At 43.3% G+C, this 18215-nt stretch overlaps 1 protein-coding gene across 3 annotated transcripts in view; it reads right to left on the bottom strand.

Annotated features, from left to right (window-relative positions):
- ZNF536 (zinc finger protein 536) overlaps nt 1-18215 on the bottom strand; it is a 556044-nt gene that overhangs the window by 38744 nt on the left and 499085 nt on the right. For 2 of the 3 annotated variants that reach the window (XM_073605822.1, XM_073605823.1), the window contains one exon: nt 13095-13247. The exons of the other annotated variant lie outside the window; for it this stretch is intronic. In XM_073605822.1, coding sequence (XP_073461923.1) covers nt 13095-13247 — 153 coding nt within the window. The remainder of the gene's footprint in view (nt 1-13094; nt 13248-18215) is intronic. 3 annotated transcript variants of the gene reach the window in all.

Genomic DNA, 18215 nt, shown 5'->3' with positions numbered 1-18215 from the left:
ACTGGTCCATGTCATTTGGTGGAGGCGGAATTATGGTGTGGGGTTGTCTCTCAGGGTTTGGGCTTGGCCCCTTAGTTCCAGTGAAGGGAACTCTTAAGGCATCAGCATACCAAGACATTTTGGACAATTTCATGCTCTCAACTTTGTGGGAACAGTTTGGGGGTGGCCCCTTCCTGTTCCAACATGACTGCGCACCAGTGCACAAAACAAGGTCTATAAAGACATAGATAAGCGAGTTTGGGGTGGAGGAACTTGACTGGCCTACACAGATTCCTCACCCCAACCCGATAGAACACCTTTGGGATGAATTAGAGCGTAGACTGCGATCCAGGCCTTCTCGTCCAACATCAGCGCCTGACCTCACAAATGTGCTTCTGGAAGAATGGTCAAACATTCCCATAGACACACTCCTAAACCTTGTGGGCAGCCTTCCCAGAAGAGTTGAAGCTGTTTATAGCTGCAAATGGTGGGCCAACTCAATATTGAACCCTATTGAAAACTGGGATGCCGTTAAAGTGCATGTGCGTGTAAAGGCAGGCGCCCCAATACTTTTGACAATATAGTGTAGTTTCAGGTCCAACACCACTTGGCAGAGCCAGAGGTATGACTGTAAGGGTAGTGTTCGGACCATGAGCAGTCTTCCCACCCATCACCACCAATGTAAGGTTCATTTTCTCAATGACCACCAACGAACTCATCCTAGCAGGGGTTCCATGAGACCTGAAAATTATTATAAGGGTTCCTTTCACGTAAAAAGGTTGGGGAAAGACTGACCTATAACATTTTGAGGAACCCTAGAGATGAACCCTAGAGCTTCCAAATCCAAGGGCCACCACAGGAAGCTTTTCCTTCTTCCTTTAAACTATTGGCTGATCTCTAAATCACATATTTTTTCATCTCTTATGTTTCTGTTATATTGTATCACAGTGAATGGCAAGCGCATTAAGCTATAGAAACAAAGATTTTAAAGACACCATTGTGACAAAAGCTAACAAATTGTGCCCTACAAATCCACAGAAATCTTTGAGGAGCCATTTAAAAAATATATATATATATATATATATATTTTACATCGCCTTTAAGAAAGTCAAAATGAGACAGATATCTGACCGGTTTGCGCTGAAGTTTTGCTCCATTAATAAAAATTGTATACTAATTCGCCCCCAAAGCACATATATACGTCGTAAACTTGGCGTTTTTTTCCAGCAGCTGCTTATTGCTAAACACTGGCTTGTCCAGAAGGGGACAATCTGTGCCTCTAATTGCTGTCACCAAAGCCTAGATTCATTATGTGACTTTCCCATTAAAATGTGAGCATTAATTTGTATAATGAAATATCACCGACTGCAGTGTTCATTAGCCATGCCCTACTGTATACTGAACATTGTTAGCTACCTAGAAACTGTAGTTAATTTCGCTAATGGATATTTCCCTACTTAGTGTTTTGCTAGGAAATTTATACTGTAACATTACCTCTTAAACTTTTAAAGAATTTTTAAATTTAATCAATTATTCCCAACAAAAAAGTTTTCAGGGATGTCATTAAGCCAGAAAATCGCGTGCACTGCGATGTTCCGGGCTGGGAAAAAAAAAAAAAGAAGATTAAATGGTAGAAAAAAAAAGGAATTAAAAAGTATTTAAAAAAAAATAAAAAATCTGGGTGAAAAGTAAAGCTAGCTGAACTTACAACCTGACCAAAGTGTCTGCAACAGAGACAGCACAAAGGAATTGTCCTTTTCCTTGATAACAAATGAAACTTAAAGTGATATTAAGCCCCAAACCAAAAATGTAATACCCTATATTGTCAAAAGTATTGGGACGCCTGCCTTTACTTACTTTAACCACTTCAGCCCTGGAAGAATTTACCCCCTTCCTGCGATTCGGCACTGCGCCGCTTTAACTGACAATTGCGCGGTCGTGCGATGTGGCTCCCAAACAAAATTGACATCCTTTTTTTCCCACAAATGGAGCTTTCTTTTGGTGGTATCTGATCACCCCTGCGGTTTTTATTTTTTGCGCTATAAACAAAAATAGAGCGACAATTTTGAAAAAAAAAAAAAAAAAACGCAATATTTTGTTACTTTCTGCTATAATAAATATCCCCCAAAAATATATAAAAAAAAGATTTTTTCCCTCAGTTTAGGCCAATACGTATTCTTCTATATATTTTCGGTAAAAAAAATCGCAATAAGCGATTATTGATCGGTTTGCGCAAAAGTTATAGCGTTTACAAAATAGGGGATAGTTTTATGGCATTTTTATTAATAATTTTTTTTTTTTTTTAATGGCGGCAATCAGCGATTCATGACTGCGACATTATGGCGGACACATCGGACATTTTTGACACATGTTTGGGACCATTGGCATTAATACAGCGATCAATGCTAAAAAATTGCATTGATTACTGTAAAAATGTCACTGGCAGTGAAGGGGTTAACCACTAGATGGCAGTGTAGGGGTTAAGTGTGTCCTAGGGGCGTGTTTCTAACTGTGGGGGGGAGGGGCTATGTGTGACAGTTCACTGATCGCTGGGAGGGAGCAGAGATCGAGTGACACTGTCACTAGGCAGAATGGGGAGATGCTGTTTACATTGGCATCTCCCCGTTCTTCCTCCCCGTGAGGCGATCGTGGGTATCCCCGCAGCGATCGAGTCCACGGGACCCGCGACCCGACTCACGGAGCTTGCCGCGGGCGCGCCAGCTGGCCGCCCTTTTAAAGGGCAACGTACAGGTACGTGATTTTGCCTGTACGTGCCCTTCTGCCGACGTATATCGTGGTGAGGCGGTCGGCAAACGGTTAATGGCATCTCAGTCTTAGTCCGTCATGCAATGCTGTACCCAAATGAAATTTTTATCATTTTGTTCACACAAATAGAGCTTTCTTTTGGTGGTATTTATTCACGACTCCGTTTTTTATTTTTTTGCGATATAAGCGAAAAAAGAGCGGAAATTTGAATAAAAACAAACAATATTTCTATTTTAAAAGAAATCCAAAAAAATCGAATTTTGTTCTACATTTAAGCCAAAATGTATTCTGCTACATGTTTTTGGTAAAAAAAATCCTGTAAGTGTATAATAATTGGTTCATGTGATCACAGACAGATGTGCGCAGATAATCATTGGGACATGTGATTTTACTGTTACATACAGGTATTTTTGCTGTCATGTGATCAGGAGGGCCAATCACAGAGCCCTCCTGCCGATCGGTGATGTGCCGTGTCCGGGTGACACGAGCGCATCGGGATCGCGCCGCTGCGCGGGCACGTGCGCACACGATTCCGCTCCTTCTGAGGGACGTTCCTGAAGGTCCACTCAGAAGGAGAGAGAGCGCCCACCCGGCCGTTTATGTACAGTGGCCGGGTGGCAAGTAGCGAATAGGTGGAGATCTACCTGAACAACATGAAAAAGATCAAAGATCACTGGGTTTGGCGCCCCCCCCCCACACTTTTTTTCTTCTAAAGAAATTAACAGCAAGGCCTAACTAAATAATAAGGAAAATTTCACAAAAATATAATATAAATGTCATTGTAAAAATTAGACATGTGCAAATCGTTTTGGTTCGAATGTGAATTCAGACAAATTTTTGGTTATTCGGAGATTCGGATGTATCCAAATTTTCGAATGAATGAAATAGTAACGAATTTTGTTGAAATTTCTTTAATATTTTAGTTTTCTAACGAATTCCACATTTTTGGAACAATTCGATTTCGGATCATTTGAAAAATAGTCGACAGTTTCAAATTCTGTGTGAAGAATAGCTGGTTGTTAAGGAGTGGGCCGGGAAGCCGGCCGCAACATCCTTAACAACCGATAATTCATCAGCTGTCAGCGGGCTTCCCCACTGGCTGAAATGTAAACAAAAGAATGCGAGCAATGAAAAGTTCAAGGAAAAAAAAAAAAAAAACATGGGGTCCCCCATCAATACAAGGCCCTTCGGGTCTGATATGAATTTTAAGGGGAGCACCACGCCAATTTTTTTTTAAAGAACGGTGTGGGGTCCCACCCAAAATCCATACCAGACCCTTATCTGAGCATGCAACCCAGCAGGCCAGGTAAGTGGGGGGGACGAGCGAGCGCCCATTCCCCCCCCGGCCCCCTGAACCATATCAGGCCACATGGGGGGAGGTGCTTTGGGGCAGGGGGGGCTCTTTTGTTTACATTTCAGCTCTCAGTGGGGAAGCCCTCTGACAGCTGATGAGTCATCGGTTATTAGGGACATGGCGGCCGGGTTCCTAGCCAGCTCTTTAACAACCAGCTTTTCTTCACACCGAATTTGAATCAGTCAATCATTTTTTCACCGATCCGAATTCGAATCATTCCAAAAATCTGGAATTTGTTAGATAATCAATAAACAAAATGAAATGAAACAAAACGAAATGAAACGAATTCTGAAACGAATCAAGGAAACAAATTTAGTAACATAACAAATCTTTATGAAACAAACCACATTTCTCCGATCCGCACGTCTTGTAAAAATGTAAACTTAAGTATGTGGACGGTGTCAGTGGGGTAGTGAATGGTGTCAGTCAGAAGAGCAGTGGACAATGTCAGTAGGGCAGAAGACGATGTCAGTAGAGCAGAAGACGATGTCAGTAGAGCAGTGGACAGTGTCAGTAGGGCAGTGGACAGTGTCAGTAGGGCAGTGGACGGTGTCAGCAGGGCAGAGGACGATGTTAGTAGAGCAGTGGATGGCGTCAATTCTTGGTCCTGCATTGTATGTGATGACACCATTGTAAGTGTGACCAAAAGAGCAGCAAAAAAATCTGTTTCAAGGGACTGGTCACGTAGCCAAAGGGAAGCCTGCAGGAGCAAAGAATAAGGCACGTAGAACTGATATGGTTTATGATCCCTTAGTCAAAAATGAACATTTGATTTTTACCGTGCGCTTAGAGCCACACTGCTAGAATCAATACATTTTTCCTGGAGTTCAGCTTTAAAGGAAGCTTCATAATGTTGTAATAAAAGACCAGTAACTGTTGACTTGGTTTCTGAAGGTGCAAGTTCTAAAATTGTCATAGTTATTCTTGCTTGTCTAGAGTTCCCATTTCTCTAGTCAATGACTCGTTAAGAATTCATTCAAAGACTGATCCCAGAGTATGCACCTTCAAAAACCAGTTAAATGGTAATAGCTACAATTTACTTGGAAGGTCCTAACAGCACCAGATAGGCAAAGGATCTGAAATAGGTTTATCCAGAAACCCAAAGTGGTGCAAAACTATTTCAGCTTTGGAAAATCTGATCATTCATTGACTACATCAGCTACTTTACAACTGCCTTTTGCCTTCTAATGAGCTTGTATCTTGGGTCAGTACGTACCATGCTTTAAATGTGTACATGGAGGTTGGAATTCATGAGCACGTCCCTCACCAAGAGATACTTCTATTTTTTTTTTTTTTTTTTTTTTGTATGTTCTTGAAGTAGCCATGATCTTATTGTCCAGTCTTGTCCAACATATGATTGAGGCCACACAGAGAATGAAAAGGATTCTCCATATATCATTGAGAGAAGAGGGCAATCATCCATGAGTCTCAAAGATCTCCCAACATGTCTTAAGATCTCTTGGTCAATAGCAAACACTTCCGATGCTTGAAGTACCTATTACTGCTCTCTAGTTAACTCCAAAAAAGGGACCAGTTGTAACAAACACTGACCGAATTTGTCAACTGCCTAGAAATATCAGGCAGCAATTGGCCACCTAAGCGTTCACGGCAATACAAATTGTTTATGACATATTTATAACCCAAAAAGGGTTTGACTCTTCAACACTGTTCTTGATCTCATAGTCTTATAAACAACGAGGAGAGCTAGAAGAAGCTTGGAAAGAAACGGAGCGTCTGAAGAGGGCAGCTTTTATTTGCCTAGCTGAGGCTTGAATATAATAATTTTCCTCCCTCTTTGTCTCCAAGAGTTGTGCAAATTTCAAGTGTCTCCAGGTGGTCAGATGTCTTTAAAGCTATTCAGAGACGAAAGGAGTAAAACCCGCGGAAGAAAATGCAGTCGCCGTCATTGATGTGCAAATAACCTCATTCAGACACAAGATCATATCATCAGAATCTATCCGTCATTTATCAACAATGTAAGGCTACACCTACAATGTCATACAAACTGTTGGCCAAGCTATTGTGCCGTGAGAAATTTGTCAGGGCTATAAACTATGGGTGCAATTACTGTGGGAGAAAGTAAAGCATCTATTAGAGGAAGTAAAGAAAATAATTGTATTGTGTGTAACATAAAATCCTAAAGTGGACCTTCACCCTCTTCCACTACTTCCCTCCACTCCACCCCTTCTTCCATCCTCTGTAGGTATCGCACTGTTTATTGTTTTTTTTTACCTTAATTTAAGCAAAAATGTCCAGCCCCGCCTCCCCATGCACATCAGTCTCCTTAGGTGAATGACTTGCATTATGCCCGCTGTGCCTCCCAGGATCCGCACGTCACATATCCCAGGAGGCATAGCCTTCTATTCAGAAAAGGAGGAGGTGGTAGGCCTAACGGCCCGTCATCGGGAGGCCCATCTGCTGAACCAGGAAGAGCCGACGGGCCTCTCGATGACATCAGAAAGAACATGGCAGTGTGGGACAGAGCTGTTGCTGGGCATTAGTGGGTGACATCGCTGTATCCGCTTGGTGGGTGAAAATCTAAAATGGGCAGATACCACCTTAAGGTAAGGGGGGGGGGTGAAAAAGAAAATGGGGCAGAGGGGCAGGTGCAGATCTGCCTTAATACCACATTCAAAGAAGTGAGAAGCTCAGCAGTGCACAGAGTACACTCAAAACTAACACCAGGTGCAAAAAAAGAAAAAAAAAAAAGAAGAAAAGCAGAGCACACAAAAAAGTGCACAGGGTGTACACATGGTCCTCCTCCAAAGATAAAGGATCCTGGCCCTAATCTCAATGGGGGGCAGGACTCCTGACAGTAACTGGGGCACTCATGGTTCACCCAGCTGAAGCCAGGCGGAACCTATTCGTCAAGGGACCTGCCAATACAAGGTCTACCCAAGTACTAGTTGGGGCTCCCCGAATGGAGACCCCATAGGAAGGGGAGAACCTGACCGTAAGGATACTATTAGGTCAAGTCTGAGGGCCTACACCCTGCTAATCAGGAGAGAGTAAAGTGCATACGTACTGTACAAAAAAGTGCAAAATAAAGAAGTGTTTGGGATAGTCAATGTGCAAGAAAGTGGCAGGCCTTCCGGACGTTATAAAAATTCCTCTGGTCCCAGCGAAAAGGCTCAGCCCAGGGGGCAGGTGTTGAAATATGCATGCAAGAGTGCTGCGATTCTTTTGGATAATAACATGAGCCAACAACCTAGCCTTGATCCCCCAGGGGGACTAGGGTAACCCTGGCACACCTGGCCAAAACCAGGCAGAAACCTATCTTAAGGGGACCTGCCGAAGTAAGGTCCACCCAAGTAGTAGGTGGGGCGTTCTCGAGGAGAGACCCTATGGAAGAGGGAGAACCTGACCATAAGGTCTTTTGCTAAGCCCGAGGACCTACACCCTACTAATCAGATGTGGGTAAAGTGCATACGTGCTGTGCAAAACAGGACAAAAATAAATAAGTTCTAGGGTGCAATGGCAATGGCTGGCCTTCCAACCGGTATAAAAAATCCTCTGGTCTCAGCCAAAAGGCTGAGGCCTGGAGGCAGGTGTGAAAAAAAAAGCGTGCGGAGGTGCTGTGACCATGGTGCCACACTAAAAACACGGTACCATGATTTGCCCCAAAGTGAATTATTCAGGCACCTCTGTGCTGCCACTCCAGGGGCATAAGCACCGTGGGCTCTTCCCAGCCCTGTAGAAAGATTATTCTACTTTTATATGTATTATGTTTAAAGTTAACCCTATCATTAAAAAAAAAATGTCTGTTAAACATCAGCTCAGTTTCACTGCATTTTGGCATATGGAGATGTCAAAAAAAAAAAAATTACCTTCCGTCGCAAAGTACTGGCTGATTTGGTGCCGAGCAGAAACTGCCACTGAATTCCCCAAAGCTTGGCTTGGGCGGATTAACCGTCAACATGTAAGCTATGCAAAAAGCTTTTCCTTCCTTCACACATCCTATTGGTGGAATTCATTGTCACTCAACTGTCAATGCCTGAGTCCTGTAACTGCTATTATGCCGCCCTCTTCTTCTCTTGTGCTTCAGTTACAATGTATCATTGCTGCCCAGTAAATGAAAGGTGATAAGAGCTGTCACTCATTGGACATCAATGAAGTACAGAAATACGGTGCACCTGAGCCTATTTATTTATGAAGAACCTTTATCCCAAAATGAAAAAAAAAAAAACTGTTTGTTGTAACTGCTTATAAAGTGTGAGATAAAGTGTGGCCTCAATTTGTTAGTGTATTTAAACCTGCTAATACATCTAACACTTCAGGATACAGGAGGTGTGTTACTGGCCAGATCAACAGGTGAAAACAGAGTGAAAAAAGCCCAAAAAGAAAAGGAATGCAGCCACTACATCTAATGATTGGTAAGCTGCAATATAATACATTTTTGGTTTTGGGTTTAACCTCTTAGCGCCGGTGCTTCCCGGCCCTTTAAGAGGTTTATGACGCCAGGAGGTGGAGCGCGGCTTAAGATCACGTGACCGCCATGATTGGCTGTCACGGCGGTCACGTGGTCCAATAACTTTCAGTTAGGCGACGGCAACTTTGCCCGGAGCGCGCAGCACGTGCGACCTCAGCACAAGTGTATAGGCAACAATTCACACAAATATGCGGGCCTTCTACGCTAAGAAGGCCGCATATTTGCGTACAGCCGGCGCCAAGGAGTTAACACCACTGCATTCCCCACTGCTGTTCTGGCAACAATGGCCTACCTAGATCTAAAGAATGCATTCTAATTAATGTACAGTGATCACATAACATATTGATATAAAATAAATATTAATATTTATGATAAATAATAATAATATAAATTTAGTTCATTAATATGAAAGTGGCTGTTAGCACTGAAGTGCAGTTTACCAATTACTGAGGTTGGCTTGGTGTAACAAGTTAAAAATGTAAATTTACGGTAAATTGGCAAAGTCTATAGGACAGAAAAAGAGAATATCTCTTGATGCTGCCTTGGTAGGTAAATGAAACACTTCTAAATATTACATTAAATACATTTTAACATGTATTTACCAGCATTTCCTAGAGACATTTGATTGAGGGATGGTTTTCGGCACCCAATGGGAGTTATAAGCATGACATGTCACCTGCTTCGGTTGACATTTTTTGGCAAATAAATTACAGTTGTTTCTACCTCCTCTGCTAGCAGGAAGGTGGGTTGACTCAGTTATTTCTGTACACAACAGACTGCTTTCAGCATTTAAACAGCAAAGATACAAAAGTGCAAATAAACACAGCTCATTGTATTCATCAGACATGGTAACTGTTGCATTTGGTTGGAAGGCTCTTGGTGAGAACCTTCTTAGGTTTGACTTTTTTCTTTACCTCGAACATTCAAAACTGTAAGGAGCTTGCAGTGGCTGTGTCTAGGACACACTTTCTCAACCTTTTCAACACAGAGGAACCCTTGAAAAAACTTTCCAGTCTCAGGGAACCCCTACTAAGTGTTACTATATCTACAGCTCATGGTACATTAGTGTGATTGTCAGTGGGAAGAATGCTCCTTACACTTGTGGTCATTGGGAAGAATTACCCCCTTACAGATAGCTAAAAAGATCAGCGGTGTCAGTGGGAACTTATCTGAGAGGTAGAAATTGGTCATTGCTCAAGGAACCCCTAGCAACCTCTGGAGGAACCCTAGTTGAGAAACCTTGCATTAGTGTGATAGTCAGTGGGAAGAATGCTCCTTACATTTGTGGACATTGGGAAGAATTATCCCCTTACAGATAGCTAAAAAGATCAATGGTGTCAGTGGGAACTCAATGAACCCCTAGCAACCTCTGGAGGAACTCTAGGGTTCCACGGAACCCTTGTTGAGAAACCCTGGCCAAGAATTCTTCTCCTGCATTACAAATGGTGTTTCTAGGTCTTCAGATTACTGAGCCAAGGAAATGGTGTCCTACAGCAAAGCCATGATGAAAACAAAAAATGAAGCACTGGGCAGGTAGGCTGTGCTCTCTACAAACTTTTATTCTAAACTTTGCCTAGTGTTTTAAAGTGGTAGTAAAGTCCACTTTTTAACTTGTACCTACAGGTAAGCCTATAATAAAGCTTACCTGGCGGTACATTAAATTATTGCCTAAACTTGAGCTGTTTTGGAGATATTCACACGGGATGCAGTCTGTGATGTCACTGGCGCATGCGCTCTGAAGGAACGGCATACCCGTGCCATCCTTTCAGAGCTCCGTGCTGCGGCCCTGACTTCTGTCCGGGAGGGATGTCATCATGGCTCGGCCATTTATACAGCCGGAGGCCGCACACCCGGAAGGAAGACCAGGTAAGGACAGAAGCCTTGGCAGTGGTGACAATGCGCCGCTGGAGGGCTTCGTTTTAAGGTAAGTATGGCATAATGTGCGAATATGCAATGCAGAGGGTCTTTTTTTGTGTTCTTTAAGGACTTTATTACCAATTTAAATAAATTAAATATGCATTTGAAGAACTACAGATTAAATATTGATGATGTGCCCAATTCTTTTTTGGTTTACAACAGCTGTATGTTGGACCAGACCAAGTGAGCAGCAGGAGCCCTCTGAAGGTAAAAGTTGTGAACTGCCTACAAATATAGTAGTGTGCACCCTAAAAGGAGTCCAAATCTGTATAAACTGTGAGTCCCCAGACCAACCCCCCACCCTGTTTATGAACAGAGCAATTGATGTTTTGGGTCGGTTCAGATCCAGTGTTCGGTGAACTGGCATGAACCTGCCCTACGTATGGGTGTCCTTGGCAATAGTAAACTTCAGATTTCAGCAAACATAATATTACTTTACTTAACCTCTTCCTGCTCACCCTGGTGTCCCTTTAAACAGTTTAGAAAGTCTGGGTGGGGGGGATAGCGATCATGTGACCACTGTGACAGTGGTCACTTGATCGGAAGCTGGTCCCACCAGCTACTGATCCTCAGCCTGGACCGAGAGTTGCTTTTGACAGCTCGGTCTTTGTGCTGGAGCACACAGTGAGGGGGCTCTTAGAACATAGACATTGGCTGCCCAGTGACACATATGTGCAGCACGTGGGTGTTAAAGCCCAGCCTTTTGCCGCCGCACATCATCAATGGGTTAAAATGATATTTCTGTTTTGCCTGGTGCTTGGCAAGTTGACATGTCATGTTTAGATCGCTCCTCAAAGACCATTTGTCAGGCAGAGAGGAGGTGTTGTATCGACATTCACTTAAATGGGTTGCATTGGGCGGGGGGGGCTACACCCTTCGAAAGTAACAGGGGGTATAATTCTTGCAGTAAAAGCATGGCTCAACCATGGGATTTTTACTGCCCCCCCACACACACACATTTATGTAAGAACAACCCCGTAAGAGAAGATCTTTCACTTCTTGTTGTGTATTAAGACAGGAAGTGAAGGAAAATCACTCCAATGGGAAAATCTTTCCCTCCAGGTCAAATTCAGATACCTACACTACTAGCATTGAAAAAAATATACATTTAACCATCTTTTAATAAAAAACAGAGCTGCATGCATGTGTGTATGGGCCTGGAATTTAGCCTTAACTCTTCAACATTCTACCAAATCGGGATAATCAGTTTTAAGTGGACTGACCCTTTTAATGCTTAAAGTCTAATGAGACTTTCAGTTTAAATTGGCTAAATGCATTCAAGGAGCATCGAAACAAAGTGTGTACAAAGTCTTAGTGCTTGTTTTCTTTTTATAAAGTAGCCACAGCCTGAGTGGAAAAGCCTGCCCCTGATTGTTAGAAGAGGCCTCTCTGAAGAGGTCCACCATAAGTCATAGCAAGAGCTCTCCAAGCAGCAGGGATCATAACCTATGCAGAGCTATCAATGTGCCCCCGTATGTTGGACCTCTGCAGAGAGACCACTCTGCACACAGAAAGCAAGAGTCCTTTTCTGCAACATGCTGGCAGGGGACAGGCTTTTCTATTCAGGCTGTGGCTGCTTTTTTTTAAGAAACCCAACTGCAGGGCTTTTCCATACCCTATTTTTAATCTGGTATGTATTTAGCTAAAGTGGTTCAGTTGGGTTGCAAAATTCTAATATAGAGAAGGGGGCCACACGTTGTTTGTGTCAGCCGAGCATTACAAATTCAGGGTCAGCTTTACCTGAAACTCCTTCTACAAACCATGCCCCCTCTGGAGTATTTCGTCCCCCATAAGGCTTAATCATAGAGGTCCCCTACAAATCGTGACCTCTACAATTAAGACCTATAGGGGTGAAACGCATCAGTGAGGAGTAGTCTATGGGTGGAGTTTGAGCTGAAGCTGATCTGTGATTTATAACAACATTTGGGCTGCAAAAACAATCTTAGAGTAATACTAATATAGAGAGGGGGGGTGTACACTGTTTGGAAAGAGCAAGAAATGGCCGGACGGCCGCACTCCATTAAGACACCTTTATTGAAGTCAGATAAATTCCAAATAGTCACAAACGGTCACATCGATCCCTGGGGAACAGGACAAGACAAGGCTTCCTCTGGGATCGATGTGATCATTTGTGACTATTTGGATGTTATCTAACCTCATCAAAGGTGTCTTAATGGAGTGCGGCTGTACAGCCATTTCTTGCTCTTTCTATGCTATTTGCAGAGCCTGCGCCTGTCTTTTGCTAGGAGGAGGTGTAACCTTGGGATGGTTTGCCTAGAGCGGTGAGTTCTTACCTTGGGCATACACTGTTTGTGTCAACTGAGCATTACAAATCCAGGATCAACTTTAGCTCCAACTCCACCCATAGACCATACCTACTGACGCATTTCACCCCTATATGGCTTATATGGGTGAAACGCGTCAGCATGGACAGTCTACGGGAGGAGTTTGAGCTGAAGACGATCCTGAATTTGCAACACTTGGTGGATGACAGCACAATGAGTGAGTTGCTCCATGTGGGCTTCTGCCCCTAGCATCGGTGATAAGAGCCAGTGAGTGAAGTATACAGGGCTTTGAGTGGTGTCTTTTGTTTTGGTGTGTTATTGAAGTCAGATTAGCACTACTTTATTTCCTGGGTCTGGGTCTTACCTGTGTGAATCCTCAAATGCACTTTTAGGTGGTGGGAAGTCCTAAAGGTTTTTCCACAGTAGGGGCAGTCCTTCATAGCTGTGCCAAGGTTCCTATCCCTCATCATAGCTTGCTGCTGAGCTCCCATGCATCTTCCAGTGTCGTCCCCCATATCTGTAACACAGAGACGATCACGTTCTAACACCAGTTCAGCCAGAAGCCCTTCAAATGACAGCATGGGAGGCAAGAGAACTAAGCCTGCCTGTATCATTTTTTCTGCCAATTCTGATGATTGCAATTCTTGGGGATAATTTTATCTTTTTCATCATTATTTTAAGCAGCATATGGTATCTTAATAGTGAACGGAGATACAGAAGAGCTGAACCAGCTGTGGAGGCAGATGCTTGTCATTTTTTACATGCCAAACCAAAAAAAAAAAGTTACAAAGGGAAACTAGTTCGGCACGAGCGATAGCGGAATACCGTTGAGTAAATCGGACCAATAAACTCTTTAGGGGGGTTTAACGGGACCTGCTGTTCTCCACCTTTCCTGAATGTTGAGAACCAGCATGGCGGCCATAGACACTACTTGTGGACAGGTTCCATTTTGCTACTCTGGGGAAGAAGCTAAGAGGGAATTGAGGCAAGGCAGCTTGCAGTAACCACACAAACACTTGACAGAAGTAAAAGGCTTAACTCTGGTTTAACTTTTTTTTTTTTTAAATAATACCCTATCTATTTTTTTGTAAATAAGAAAACAGCTCTAGATGCAAAACTTACCTCCTCTCTGGTGATGTGCCTGCAGTAATTCCTTTCTGCCAACAGAGGTTGCTAGTCTTCTGGGTTGAATGACACCCAGCTAAGCTATGACTAAGCACTGTTAAGTGTGAAACGCGTCAGATGTTTGTCCCATTTTTTGCTGTGGCTTGTATCTGTTGGACTTTTTTACAAATAAAGGCTTTATTCCGGAGTGCGGCTGTCCAGAACTTCCTTTTTGCCTCTTGAATGACACCCAGCGTCCTTCAACCCACTACCTATAAATCATGGAGGGGTGGGGATAAAAAGACAAGTGTACTGTTCTCATCACTCTTAAAGCTGAATTCCAGGAACTTGGTCACTTTGTAAAATGTGAAGGCACACTATGGGGTTTATTTACTCAAACTGGAGAGTGCAAAATCTCACTTCTGCATAGAAACCAATCAGCTTCTAACCTCAGCTTGTTCAATTAGGCTTTGGCAATAAAATATGGAAACTGATTGGTTTCTATGGAGACGTGAACCTGATTTTGCACTCTCCAGCTTTAGTAAATAAATCCCTATGAGTTAAGTCCAAGGAGGTGCATAACATCTCATGAACTTATCTCTATTAGTTATATCTGACAGGTTTATGGATCTGCTGAAGGAGCATACGCTGACACTTAGGGCTATGAGAGAGAAAGAGGCATGCCTGCCCCTCCCCTCTGCTGCCCATTCAGAGAAGCCTTTGTCATTCAACCCACTACCTATTAAGAGGTAAATCCATGGAGGTGCATGACATCTCCTGAACTTATCTCTATTAGTTATATCTGGCAGGTTTATGGCTCTGACACTCAGGGCTGTGAGAGAGTGGAGGGAGGCACACAGAGCAGCTATGCCCACCCCTCCCCTCTGCTGCCCATTCAGAGAAGCCTTTGTCAATAAACCCACTACCTATAAATCATAGACTATGAGTTAGGTCCAAGGGAGTGCATGGCATCTCCTGAACTTATCTCTATTATTTATGTCTGACAGGTTTATGGCTCTACCGAAGGAGCATACACTGACACATGGGGCTGTGAGAGAGGACAGAGAGGCAAATGGAATAGCTATACCTGCCCCTCCCCTCTGCTGCCTATTCAGAAAAGCCTTTTTCATTCAACCCACTACCTATAAATCAGGGACTTTGAGTTAGATCCAAGGAGGTGCACGGAAACTCCTGAACTTATGTGTATTATTTATACCTGACAGGTGTATGACTCTGCCAGAGGAGCATACACTGAAACTCGGGGCTGTGAGACAGGGGAGAAGCACACAGAGCAGCCATGCCTGTCCCTCCCCTCTGCTGCCTATTCAGAGAAGCCTTTGTATTTTGTGAATGAGTTCACATAATACAAAGGCTTCTGTAAATGGGTAGGAGGAGGGGAGGGGTTGGGCATAGCAACTGCACTAACTCTAATGTTGAAGATGCTTAGACCTGAGATCAGACCAGGAGATCGTATGTAGCTCCTTGGACTTAACTCATAGTTTGCTTTCACTTTTTACAAAGGAGCTGAATTCCTGCAATTCAGCTTTATTCACCAAGGACTGACTTCAGAAGGAAGAGCTGACAAGTTGGAGGACCCTGAGTGTCATATGACTGGCCCAAGGGCATTTGGAAAAGCGAAAGATAAAATATATGGTGGAGATCATCCATGGGGTGGGGGCGGGATGACTGGGGGCAGGGAAAAATTTGCTATAAATTAGTATCCAAACTCTTATGTCCAAAATAAAATAAATACCTTGAGATATGTCCCATCCTTTATCTCCTTTTTGCCTCAAGGTTGGCAGTTTATCGTTAAAATGTTATCAAATTAGGCCTCTTGGACTTCTTGTGTTAGGGTGAAAACACTGCCTTTGTATTCCCTGAAGGCAGCAACAGCACAGCTGGGAGAAGGGATGGATGGGAGGGGCAGTTGTCCTGGGCACAATGGTTTATTGTAGGGATGGAGGTGCCTTCTTTCTGTTGCAAGGCTAACAGCGGTAGTGCTTTTAACCCCTAGGCGCCAACGGTATGCACACATGCGGACTCTCGACAGGCGGTCTTGGCACCAAGAGGCCGCATATTTGCATACCAATTTGCAGACACAGCAGTGCCGAGAGCATGCGCCCTGCGGGCTCCCGGTACAGTTACTGCGGCTAACGGAAAGCTCTCCGGAGCTTTCCGATCATGTGATCACCACATCCGGAGAGCTTTCCGTTAGCCGCAGTAACTGTACCGGGAGCCCGCAGGGCGCATGCTCTCGGCACTGCTGTGTCTGCAAATTGGTATGCAAATATGCGGCCTCTTGGTGCCAAGACCGCCTGTCGAGAGTCCGCATGTGTGCATACCGTTGGCGCCTAGGGGTTAAAAGCACTGCCGCTGTTAGCCTTGCAACAGAAAGAAGGCACCTCCATCCCTACAATAAACCATTGTGCCCAGGACAACCGCCCCTCCCATCATCCCTTCTCCCAATTACGGCGGTCACATGATCATAAACCATGCCCCACCTCCTGGCATCTGAAATCCCTCAAAGGGCCCGGAGGTGCCGGCGAAAAGGGGTTAACAAGTGATTGACTGTTGGGTGTAGGATCCCCTAAACTTGCACATCATGAACAGGGGCACAGTTTGATATCTTTGCCCTGGGCGCTGGATGACCTTGTCCCGGCACTGAGCAACAGGCACTGACACCCAGAACGTTCACTCTCACGGTGGACTAAATAACAATGTCTCACTGTTACGTGTGCTGATACGTCCTAACACCTTCCTCCAGACTTCCCACCGAGGCCACAAGCTCCTGTGTAGACCTTAGCAGCTGATGATCCTCCCTCTGGGCTTCAATGCCAATCAGACCTGTGGTGGTTGGTCCAAAGGTAGTTGTCAGAGGTGGTGGATGTGTCAGCGCTCTCGATGACAAACTCCAGGCCTGGAGGCAAAAAGGGGATGAAGGACGAGACGTAACTCAAGGCAATTAACAACATCAACAAGAGCTGTAAAGAAACTAATGCAAAAGTGGGCATAACTTTTATTAACTTACATAGGTCATTCAAATTTCACATGTTGGCAGAGTAACTCTTCCCCTATATTCTTCTTCTTTTTCATTGCCGGTAAATAATGGATTCCAAGCAGAAGCAATGTGTCATCATTGAGTTCTTGATGAATGAGGGGTGCAAGCTACATCCACAAAAAACTATAGAAGGTTTACAGAGATTACATCATCGACAAGAGCAATGTGTGCAGATGGATGAAGAAATCTAAAGAATGGGAAACCAGCATTGAAGACAAACCAGGCAGTGGGAGATCATCAATGTCGGACAGCCTGCACCCTTCCTTTGTCAAGAAATTAATGGCGGCATGTTGTTTCAGCTTCAAATCCATTATTTACCTGCAGTGAAAAAGAAGGAGAGTTACTATAGAGCAGGGATCTCCAAACTACAGCCCTCCAGCTTTTGCGGAACTACACGTCCCATGATTCATTGTAAAACTCTGACATTCACAGACATGAACAGGCATGATGGGAATTGTAGTTCCTGAACAACTGGAGGGCCAAAGTTTGGAGACCCTGCTATAGAGGAAAAATTACTAAAGAAAGAAGAAGAGTTACTTTAGACGAATAGTTATGAAAGAAGAGTTATTATAGAGGAAGAGTTACTAAAGAAGAAGAGTTATTATAGAGGAAGAGTTACAAAAGATGAAGAGTTACTATACAGGAAGAGTTACTAAAGAAGGGTTGCTATAGAGGAAGAGTTACTAAAGAAGAAGAGAAACTATAGAGGAAGAGTTAATAAAGAAGAACAGAAACTATAGAGGACAAGTTACTAAAGAAGAAGAGTTACTATAGAGGGAGAGTTGCTATAAAAGAAGAGCTACTATAGATGAAGAGTTACTAAAGAAGGGTTGCTATAGAGGAAGATTTACTAAAGAAGAGGAGAAACTATAGAGGAAGAGTTACTAAAGAAGAACAGAAACTATAGAGGACAAGTTGCTAAAGAAGAAGAGTTACTATAAAGGGAGAATTACTAAAGAAGAAGAGTTATTATAGAGCAAGAGTTACTACAGAAGAAGATAAACTATAGAGGAATAGTTACTAAACAAGACAAGAAACTATAGAGGACAAGTTACTAAAGAAGAAGAGTTACTATAGAGGGAGTTACTAAACAAGAAGAGAAACTACAGAGGAAGAGTTATTAAAGAAGAAGAGTTACTATAGCAGAAGAGTTACTAAAGAAGTAAAGTTACTATAGAGGAGGAGTTGCTAAAGAAGAAGAGTTACTATAGAGGAAGAGTTACTAAAGAAGAAGAGTTACTTTAGTGGAAGAGTTGCTAAAGAAGAAGAGTTACTATAGACAATGAGTTGCTAAAGAAGAAGGGTTAATTTAGAGGAAGAGTT

This window comes from Aquarana catesbeiana, linkage group LG11 (genome assembly GCF_042186555.1).
Source record: "Aquarana catesbeiana isolate 2022-GZ linkage group LG11, ASM4218655v1, whole genome shotgun sequence".
NCBI lineage: Eukaryota > Metazoa > Chordata > Amphibia > Anura > Ranidae > Aquarana > Aquarana catesbeiana.
The sequence above is the reverse complement of the archived record's forward strand: the minus strand, read 5'-3'. Positions and strand labels throughout refer to the sequence as shown.